This window comes from Dromiciops gliroides, chromosome 2 (assembly GCF_019393635.1).
Source record: "Dromiciops gliroides isolate mDroGli1 chromosome 2, mDroGli1.pri, whole genome shotgun sequence".
In the NCBI taxonomy this organism is placed as follows: Eukaryota; Metazoa; Chordata; class Mammalia; order Microbiotheria; family Microbiotheriidae; genus Dromiciops; species Dromiciops gliroides.
In genome coordinates this window covers 638,884,753-638,895,989 of record NC_057862.1, presented here as the reverse complement: position 1 = coordinate 638,895,989, position 11,237 = coordinate 638,884,753, and the positions used below count along the sequence as shown (strand labels likewise).

The 11,237-nt window shown below is 41.4% G+C and overlaps 1 protein-coding gene and 1 non-coding gene across 3 annotated transcripts in view; both read right to left on the bottom strand.

Annotated features, from left to right (window-relative positions):
• Positions 1–3,636: 3,636 nt before the first annotated feature.
• The window catches only part of NFATC3 (nuclear factor of activated T cells 3), a 166,052-nt gene continuing 158,451 nt past the window's right edge, over positions 3,637–11,237 (bottom strand). The window contains exon 11 of one of the 2 annotated variants that reach the window (XM_043983369.1): positions 3,637–6,226. In XM_043983369.1, the coding sequence (XP_043839304.1) occupies positions 6,105–6,226 (122 nt within the window). In that variant the 3' untranslated portion in view covers positions 3,637–6,104. The remainder of the gene's footprint in view (positions 6,227–11,237) is intronic. The other variant, XM_043983370.1, reaches the window with a different exon arrangement.
• Positions 7,467–7,573, bottom strand: LOC122744814. Its single transcript, XR_006355157.1, has one exon. It is a non-coding gene; the product is annotated as a U6 spliceosomal RNA (small nuclear RNA).

The following is an 11,237-nucleotide window of genomic DNA, read 5'->3' as shown; positions in this document are numbered from 1 at the left end:
CCTGGGAAGCGTCAGTGGCTGTCCCGCCATGCTTCCCCAGCCCTTCCAAAATTGGCGCTATGCTGGGGCAGGTGGGACAAGCTGTCTGGTGAGCAGGCTTAATTTGGAAGGCCTCACGGATAAAGTGGTGTGTTGGAGTGTGTGGGGAGAGGGAGAGATGCTTGCAATGGGGGAAGATTGCCCCCTTCTGGAGCTTGGAAGAAGGTACTGGTTATGTGATAGGCATGGTGAAGATACAGCTCTGGTGAGGCAAGTGTTCATTTAAAATTCTTTTTTCTAAAATGAAGCACTGTGGATAGCCCACCTTAGAGTAAAGATCTGGGTTCAAAGTCTACCAGGTGCATACTGGACTAAACATAGGTATGCTGGGCTCTACTTTTAAGTCATCTGCATTGGGAGAGAGTTTGCTTCTATCTGGAGTTCCTTATACCAATGAAATCACAGGTGTGGGCCAAAAAAAAAATAATAATAATCGTACCCTAAATGTAGCTCCTGGGGTGCAGAAGGTGGTGGGAAAGACTCAACGGAGCTTAGCATGACCGTAGCTGGGTGAGGATTTATCTCATCTAAATGATTTCATCTGTGTAACTGCTAAACGACATTTCTGTGACCCAGGGAAGGTGTCATGTTTTTTTGGGGGTTTTTTTGGTGAGGCAATTGGGGTTGTGACTTGCCCAGGGTCACACAGCTAGTACATGTCAAGAGTCTGAGGCTGGATTTGAACTCAGGTCCTCCTGAATCCAGGACCAGTACCCTATCCACTGCGCCACCTAGCTGCCCCTCTGCCCCTATTTTTTTAAAGAATGTTATATCAATATCATTTTCTTTTGCCCAACCCTAATGACCCTTATCTCCTGTGGTGCTCTTCCCCATAACAAAGCATAATTAAGGACAGGAAACCATCACATTAGCTATGTCTGACAAAGTATGTGTCATCCTGCACCTACAGTCACTCACCTTTATGCTAAAATAAATAAGGGATGTTTAATTCCATCCTAAAGTTGGGATTGGTCACTATATAGATGTTTTCTGATGTCTTTCCATGTTTTCCTTTATTTTGCTTTTCTAAGTTGCTTGATTTTATTTAAGTGAATACATATCTGTCACATTTCTTTATAAGAAATACTAGGGGCAGCTAGGTGGCGCAGTGGATAGAGCACCAACCCTGGAGTCAGGAGTACCTGAGTTCAAATCTGGCCTCAGACACTTAACACTTACTAGCTGTGTGACTCTGGGCAAGTCACTTAACCCCAATTGCCTCACTTTAAAAAAAAAAAGAAAAGAAAAGAAAAAGAAATAATATTGAGGATTCAGAGAAGCTAGGATTAATTTCCTGGACTTTGAAGAGGCTTAGGGTTTGGACAGGGGGGTAGAAAAGGGATGCTGAGGGCAATTTTCCCTAATAGGCATAAGTTCGCTGTTGATTATTTTTTTTGTTCGAGGCTAGATCATTAGGTCCTCCTGAATCCAGGGCCGGTGCTTTGTCCCCTGCGCCACCTAGCTACCCCCTGACTGATTCTAACATACTCTCCATAGGAAAAAAGAAGCTGTATTACCTCAGAATAAAAGGGTTGGGGGGGGGGCAGCTAGGTGGCACAGTGGATAGAGCACTGGCCCTGAGTTCAAATCCAGCCACAGCCACTTGACACTTAGTAGCTGTGTGACCCAATTGCCTCACCAAAAAAAAAAAAAAAGGATTAGGGTTAGGAGGGCTGAGGGGGTCATTTTGTAAGAGAAACATACAGCAAGGTGAACGGTGGACGTAAAGATAGAGTAGATGAATTCTCTAAGAGAAAAGCCAAGGAAAAAACAGGGTGACTCGGTTAAAAAGGTAGAATGCTGGACAGCAAACTGGGGAGCTCAGGACTGGGCCAGTGGTAGTGCGCATGTCAGCAGACAGACTGAGAGCAGGCTGGTTTAGCTGTTGAATCCCAGGGGGACAGTTGAAACTTTTTATTTCTTGATTAGTCTATGAGAACACACACTTGTATTGAATTGAACTTAATTTCATGAGGATTTAAGAGTTGTTATTTTTGATAGGGTGCTCATGACAAATAGTCAACTAGTTGACCAATGAGATGTTTTTTAAGAAATTAAGCCCCACCCCCAATCTTGAAGTCCATGATCTCAACCCTCTCTCTTTTTTTTTTTTAACCTAGTGTCAACGAGGCAAATAAGTCCAGTGTGAGATTTCTATAAATCAAACATAGTGGCTCTGATCAAGTGCTAGTAAAAACCCCTAAACAGAAACTGCTTCATATGAGTATCTACTCTAAGGACAGGTAGGTGGTACAGCAGATAGAACACCAGGCCTGGAGTCCAGTAGACTCAGTGCCCCATGTTCAAATCTGGCTTTAGTGTGTGATTCTGGGCACAGCATGTAATCCTGTTTGCCTCATTTCCTCATTTGTAAGAGAGAGAGGGAGAGAGAGAAGTCAGGAGGACCTGAGTTCAAATCCAGCCTCAGACACTTAACACTTACTAGCTGTGTGACTCTGGGCAAGTCACTTAACGCCCCCCCCCCAAGACCTAGAGAAGGGAATGGCAAACCATTTAAGTACCTTTGCCAAGAAAACCCTATATGGGGGTCACAAAGTTGGACACAACTGACCCACAAAAAGCTACCACATATGCTGTTTCAGATATGATTTTTAAAAAATGTTTTCTAAATTTAAATAAGATGTGGTTGAAAGAGGGTACTTTATAAGCCAAACGCAGAAAAGAGTTAGTAGACAAGGAAAATGAGGTTTGGCATTATTTTTCTGGACTCTGACCAAAACGCAAAGGTTGTCACTAGAGTTTGGAGCAACGTGAGATGAGGCAGTTCGGTCAAGTGTAAAGTTTAGCATTCAAATCTTAGTTGTGCTGCCCACAGCATGCGTAAAGGAGATAGGCAGCTACACTGGGCCCAAAAACCCTGAAGAGAGAATGTTCTTTGATTCTTATCTCTGCCAGTGTTCGACCAATTTCATTGGGTTTTGATTTTTTTTGGGGGGGGGGGAATAGAAGGTTGTATATCCCATGCCTGATACATTGTAGGTAAGTGACAATTGACTGATTCTAACTATGCCGTTTTCCTGGTTGGGAGAGGCTTTGGGGAAAGCCCAGACCAGAAATAACTTGTTTGCCTGTGGCTTTGCACTGCTGATTAAAAGCAGACAGACACATTTGATCTTTCATCATTTATTTCAGCACTAGGATTGAAAAGCTTCACATACTAGTTCTTCCCTTTGTTTTATGCAAGTAGCACTGCAATCATAAAACTTACAAAATGTTTGAAATACAAAATGTACATGAATTACAATACATAGCTCTGTAAACATAATCTAGCACAGTTTTAGGAATCTTTTCTTTAAATATAAAACAGTTTGCGGACCCATCTCTAAGCCTCAAGGAATGACGTCCATTCTGAATATCAAAAATAGTTTCAAAGCATGGGGGCAGTTCCCCCCTCAGCCCCTTTTTCTCTTTGGTTTGCCAAGGAGTTCCACTGACCTGGTCAGAAGGTTACCAGGAGAAAGCTAATGGACACTTTGGGGATTTGTTTTTCAGAAAATTCCTCACAGCCCACCTGTCCAATGCACAGAAGATCCACGGGCTTCATAATTTTATCCCCCCGCCCCTCCCCCCGCCCCTCCCCCACCCTCTGGTGGCGAATGTACTTGTACAAGGTTTGCCGCCTCCCCTCCCCTCCCGTGGCCACCACCAGGCCTGCCCAGGGTTCTGTGAAGACTTCTGTTTGCATAGCCCAACAATGGAGGGTTGTGTGCTTTTTATAACATTACATTGCACGAGGTTTTTAACAGTCTTTAGGATACAAGCCACAAAAATATTAAGACCCTTAGACTGAAGCTTTTAAAAGGCAGATACAAAACTGTTTATATAACACCCAGAGCTGCATTTTTATTTTACGTGGGAAAGCATTTCTAGGTCTACAGGCATCAAGGTATTTAAAGGCATCAGAAAATTTAGTGCATAGTGACTTGGGACTGCACAGGCTGCCATACCGGCCCTACTGCACAGTGCCCCACTACGGATTACTACAGTGGCTACCAGAGGGGATTCCCAGCAACTTTCTGGGCTTGGGAGCTCTAGAAAGAACCCAGGGCACTAAGAGAAACACACTCCAGCAGATCCCCTCTAAGTAAGGGGCCTTCAAGACAGACTGTTGACAGTAATGAAACATGCCAATAGTAGGTGAGGGTTAGGAATAGCTTTGAGAAGAAAACACCCCCAGACAGAGCTCTTTCTTCAGGAATCCCCTGAAGAGGCTGGTCAGCAGTGAAAAGGTGAACAGTATTCATCAAAAAGGATAAAACGGAGCCATCCAAAAAGCAAATCCACTCCTGAAATGACAAAAACTAACTTTAAAAAGTCCCCTGATCTGTGATGACAACAATTCCCTCGAATGGCAAGCCCATTCTAAGAACTGCCACGGGTACCTGAGGGGAGTACCTGTAGAAGCTTAGATTGAACCTCTCTCAAAGTGCACTGAGCACCACATTAGATCTATTCGCTCTTCATGCACTGACTGTTAGTGGTCATCACCCCCAAACGAAGTCAGCTACAACAGAAACAACTTCCTGGGTAAAGCTGCACTTACTTAACAGGAGAAAATAACTGTGACAATGACATTCCATGACAACTAAATAGCTTGAGTCCCAAGCAATGTTCTCCTAGACTTAGCTAAAGCCAGTTTACAATGTGCCACCGGGAAAAAACTAAGGTTTTCTAAGAATTGTTTATTTTGTTCTATCAAGGATGAAGTTTATACAAAGACCAGCTACTACTCCCACCACCCCAAAGAAAAAGCCCCTTAGATTAAGAAAACAAAATTAAGCCATTAACACAGATGGAAGCAATGTTGGAATTGGTGCAGAATATAGAACAGAAGTAAAAGGACCTGTTTCAAACCCATGTGGCAGTCCCTGGCCTGCAATACCAGCTCGACAGGGATTAGTCTCCTTGGATTCTTCTAATAGGCAACAGTTTTTATTGTTTTGTCCTAATTTACTTAAAATCGTTCTTAATCCACTATTCTCATGATTTCTAGACTCTGACAACTTTTTATACCTGAATTCAAAGGTGGACCGATCCCAACTGCTTCTAGATAGGTCCTTAGAGGGGAAGAGCCTGAAATCAACACCAGGAAACTCAGAATCAGGATTTCTGTGCAGTCAAGCTAGGAGCCTGGAGAGGAGTGAATTGCAAAGAAGAATTTTAGCAAGAACAGACCAAGAAAACATCTGCAAATACTTCCCTATTTTCTCTTTCTAAAGTGGCTCTGAAAATGACAGATCCCAACTCTTATACAGCACTGTCACTGTTAAGGTTTCTGAGAGAGGCTCTGAAGAAGGAAAAGAATTTCAGTTTGGAAGCCTTGTGTAAGAAGAACATGGGGACCTGTAAAGTTACAAAATGTTTGCATTTTGGAATGTCGTTTCTATCCCAACACCTGCAATGATGGAATGGTCTCTTCTCAATTTATCAAACAACACTTGACATTGATAAAGAAATGCAGAGCTACAATTTGCTTTACTTCTATCAATCTACAACATCCCCCACGACGTCATTTTTTTTTTAATGCAGAGGCTTTGCTAGTGGGTCTCTTTGCCCCTAGAAAGTTTTATTATCAAAGTTTTCTTTTTAAAACATCAAAGCTGAAAGGCCTTTCTAATGACAAGAGGCAGTAGGAACCTATGAATCTTGCCTAAAAAAAGCTGCATATAATGAAGGTGGATTTAGAACTTTCTTCAAATTCAGGGCAGGCCGGGATTATCAGAGCACACCTTCACACTTTTAAAGCACCCCTGATATAAAAGTATCCTCTTTAAATGCAGAAAAAGCAAAGCTCACTTTGAAACAGCACAAATATCCTATGTTGCTTGTTTTCATTTTTTACAAAGTTCATTTATACATTGTCCGAGGACCAAGATTTAGAAATGCAGTCCCTAGGTCAAAAAACGGCAGCCACAAAAGGGGCATTGCAAAGAATACACAGTTCCAGTTCATGAAGGCCACAGAATTGGAAGCACAACAGTTCAAAGAAGAGGTGGTAGATGAGTTCTTCAGGGAAGTGCACTGGTGTTAATGGGTCACCGTTCCTAGACTCCATCAGATATCCTTGAATCCAGTGAATCCGGGGCCTCATGACGAGGCTGAATTGTCACGGCTGCTCCTCGAGAAACTGATATCTGGGACATATCTCTTCCTATGATCTCATTCACTGGAAAAGAAGAAAAGGTTACATCATTGTAGTGGTCCTTTAGTGAATATGGGCCATTTATGGCTTTGTTCTGCCTTTGGGTGTTTTACATTTTTGGAATTATGTTTGCAGTTGGTCTGGGCACAGGTTTCTGGAAAAATCGACCCACATACCTATAAAGTCATGCAATAAAGAGCCCAGGTTCAAATTCCCAAATTGGGTGCCATAAGAAAAAAGTGAAAACAAGTTCCAAATAGAGTACACAGGGCGCTTCCTCCAAAGGGTCCCTCTTCATTATCCCTTTATATATATATATATATATATATATATATATATATTTATTTATTTATATACTGAAGGCCCAAAGAAGGGCCCCCAAAAGGCCTTGCTCAAGGTCCTCTGAACCTTGCACAGCAAACATGAGATTCCCACCTAGATCTTCTGACACTCAAGACTCTCCAAGTTAATCAGCTTTCGCTTCCACTGCACCTGGGCCTGGCTTCTTCAACTGTGGGTATAGGGTTGTGGAACTGAATGTAGGGGTTGAGAAAAATCTGGCAATAGTAAAAAGTTATGTATACTTGTTTTATATACCTTTATACTCGGGGTCTCAAGTGGAAAAAGTTTAAGGAGCCTTGAACTACAGGAGGAAAGGTCCACCCTCTTCCTTTGCAATCTCTGTGTGGGTTAAGTGACTTGCCCAGGGTCACATGGCTAGTACGTGTCAAGTGTCTGGGGTCAGATTTGAACTCAAGATACTCCTGACTCCAGGGCTGGAGCTCTAGCCACTACACCACCTAGCTGGCCCTCCTTGAGCCAATTCGATGGCCGCATTTATTGATATCCTTTGATGATATTGTCTGTCCTCCCGGTTACTAGCTAACATTATTATTGAGCTTTGACCTGGGATGATAGGGTTTACAGCTGGAATCCCTTAGACCAACACCTTGATTTTTACAGTTGTGGAAACTGAGGCCCAGAGTGGTAGTGACTTGTTCAGGGTAACGCAACTACTAAGTGGTAAAGCTGGAATTAAAATTTAGGTTTTGTCACTAACTTTAAAGATTTTTTCCCAAGATATTGTACTGCATCTCCTACTTGACATTCAAATTCTCATTTGCAATTGACAGGTACTTCTTGCTCAAAAATTCAATTAGTAAAACTTTAATTAACATTTTTATTAAAGTTTTAAGTTTCAAATTCTATCACTCTTTTCTTCCCCTTCCTCCCTTCTCCCTGAGGTGGTAAACAATCAGATATATTATATATGCAACGCTTCACAAATTTGCGTGTCATCCTTGCGCAGGGGCCATGCTAATCCTCTCTGTATCATTCCAATTTTAGTATATGTGCTGCTGAAGCGAGCACCATAAAGATATATTATATATGTACAATTATGTAAAACATTTCCATATTAGTCATTTTGTATAAGACTAATAAAAGAAAAAAGAAAGTGAAAAATAGCATGCTTCATTTTTTGTTCAATCAATATCAGTTTTCTTTGGAAGACAGCATGCTTCATCATTAGTCCTTTGAGATTGTCTTGGATCACTGAACTACTGAGTTAAGTCATTCACAATTACTATGCACAATATTCTCCTGGTTCTGTTAACTACACTATACATCAGTTCATACAACTCTTTCCAGGCCTTTCTGAAATCATCCTGCTTGTCATTTCTTATAGCACAATAATATTCCATTACAATCATGTACCACAGCTGGTTTAGCCATTTCCCAATTGATGAGCATTCCCTTTGATTTCTATTTCTTAACAACCACGAAAAAAGTTGCTAGAAATATTTTTGTACAAATAGGTCTTTTTTGAGGCAGCTAGGTGGCACAGTGGATAAAGCACCAGCCCTGTATTCAGGAGGACCTGAGTTCAAATCCAGCCTCAGACACTTGACACTTACTAGCTGTGTGACCCTGGGCAAGTCACTTAACCCTCACTGCCCCACACAAAAAATAAACAAATAAATAAGTCTTTTTCTCTTTTTGGGGAATTTCTTTGGGATATAAACCTAGTAGTGGTATGGCTGGATCAAAGGGTATGCACAGTTTTATAGCCCTTTGGGCTTAGTTCCAAATTGCTCTCCAGAATGGTTAGATGAGTTCAGAACTCACCAACAGTGGATTAGCGTCCCAGCTTTGCCACATCACCTCCAACACCCAATATTTTCCTTTTGGTCACAGAACTTTAAACTAAGGGAACTCGTCTGCCTCAGTGATTTCAACTGTAAAATGGAGAGAATGCCAGCACCTATCTTGCAGGGTTATTGTAGGGCACAAATGAGATAATGTCTGTAAAATGCTTAGCACAGTGCCTCACCTGGATTAGGCTCTCTGTCAGTATTTATCCCCTGCTTCCCCCTTCCTCAGTACGTTTATGCCTATGCTTGAACTTCAGCAATGAAGGCCAACATATATCAACAATTTCTTTAGCTTGTCAGATACCATTTGAACATAACTCAGAATCTAATGATTTCCTGAATGGTGCTGGACATTACCTGGTATCTCCAACCATGTCTTGGCAAACATGAATCAACAGTTTTGGCTCTAAGATTTCTGTGTTCTTCCTTCCACTTAAGGAAACTTATTTGTTTCCAGGCAAAGGCATATGGAAAAAAAGGCAATAAGTGATGGGAAAAGAGCAAAGAAAAAAGAAAAAACACTTTGGGCCTAACAGTTTAAGGGAATTACATTTTTTTCACTATCTCTGAAATGGGAACAATATGGGAATTGGGAAAGAAACCATAGTGCTCATGTTTTCCACCTGTTTGTGACTTGTGACATTCTAGCTATGCTAAGTAGTACTGGTGCTACCTTGGCTTAGGGGCATGTTCTTTTTTCTTTTGCCATCTAAAGGTGCCAGAGAAAAGCATCAAGTGTGGAGCTGAATTAACATGAAGGTAAGTTGCCCAAGGTTGTTCCACAGTCTGAGCTCGAAGTAACACCTGCCCAGGCTTAAGCCCTAAGAACCCAGAGTCTTGTTCACTTCCATCCTTTGCCACATCTCCACAGGCTGAGCTACTGTCTGCTTTCCTTGTTCTGTCCATGTAGAACTCCCCTCCACCAATGCAACTTGTGCAAACCAAGCATCTACTGCTGTCCAGGATTGCTCAGGTCAAGGTTTCTGCTCTGGGGTATTCCACATCCCCCAGCACCTGAGGTATGGAGTCAGGCTTCTTGCAGCTGTGAGCACAAGCACCAAAGAGCTTCTAACAAAGCACGAGGGGAGAAGGTTGAAGGGCAATACCACAGAAGAATAAGGCAGCAGAGCTGAAATTTTAATCCTCACTAGGATTGGCAGCCATACAAGGGAACAGATTTCAGAATGTTGTACCCAGGACCTCACATATACTCTATAATTAAGTAACCCTTCAGTGTTATGGGAACCTTTCAAGGATGTGCTGGTAAAGGAGAATTCAAAATTTAATCTGCATTATAATCATTTTCTCCAACACCTTCTGAAGTCAAGACCTGATTTATTTGTAGATTTCTAAGGTATTTTGAGCCCGGAGTACCATGGAACACTAGAATGTCAGAGCTGAAAGTGACCTTAAAATCATTAGGGTTAGAAGGAGCCTTAGAGTTTTCAAGAGGAGGAAACTAAACATACCTTAGGCCACATAGTGAATAAATGGCAGGAGGCCTAATAGTCAATTGTCATTCTACTGTTTTTTCTGCTATGCCATTTATTTTAAAATAGTTTATGTTGAAGTCATCCCTTATCTAGAAACATGTTATTCTGAAAGGCTCAACTCCATTCTTCAGTGTGATTTCATTACATCACAGGTTTAAATTTTTTTATTTAGGGGGAACAGGACATATACTTATTTCATAGTACTGAATACAAAAATTCAACAGAAATTTGCTTGAACTGTTGTTAGACATTCACTAACCACCAGAGAACTTCCAGTCCGGTGGTGAGATGGAGCTGTGTAAATTCGAGCTTGCTCTGACTTTCTCCAGTATCATCAATTAAGAAGATTCACAGGTATCTTTAACACAGAAGACAGAAAAGACTTGAGCTGGCTAGAGTTGAGAACAAAATGAAATTCTGTGTATTAATCCTTAGAATACACAGTGAAATAAATACTAAGTCTCTATGGGAGGCTACGTGATGCTCAGCCCTAAGGAATACAGTGTCCTCTTTACATGTATGGAGTTTTAAAAAAATCTTATCTCATTTATGCAGAGGACAGCTAGGTGGCGCCATAGTGTATAGAGCATCAAGGCCTGGAGTCAGGAAAAGTCATCTTCCTTAGTTCAAATCTAACCTCAGCTGCTTTCTAGCTGTGTGACTCTGGACAAGTTACTTAACCCCATTTGCCTCTTTCCTCGTCTGTCAAATGAACTGAAGAAGCAAATGGCAAACCATGCCACACTGTCTTTACCAAGAAAACACTAAATGAGGTCACAAAGAGTCTGATATAACTGATATGACCTAACAACAAAAACAATTTATTCAGAAGGGAACCAACAATTTTTAGATAACCCATATTAACGTCATTCCTTGCTTTATCAATTCTGTAATTTATAAATTTTACATGCACAATTGATCTCATTCAATCGTGTCTTTTTCTCTATCATTCTTGGTCTCACTTCTCTTTCATTTTTGTCTACTGGCTGCTTTCTTATTGCCTCTAAACATGCCCATAGCTCTTTCACTTACTGTCATCCCAAATCTCTTCTATACCTACAATATGGGCCTCCACTGTCTTCTCTCACTCCCTTAACTCTCCACAGTCTGTCTTGCAACCTTGCCATTCAACTAAAACTATTCTCTCTAAAATTACTAACAGTTTTGTCATTGTCTAATTGAATGACTTTTTTTCATTCCTCACCCTTGACCTTTATTCTCTCAATCATCCTCTTCCTCTAGGTTTTTGGGACACCCCTCTCTCTTGGTTCTCTTACCTATCTAAATGCTCCTTCTCAGTGTCCTTGGCTGGATCTTCACCCAGGTCACACAGGGTTCTTTCTTGGGCCATTTCTCTTCTCCCTATTTCGCTTGATCTCATCAGCTCCT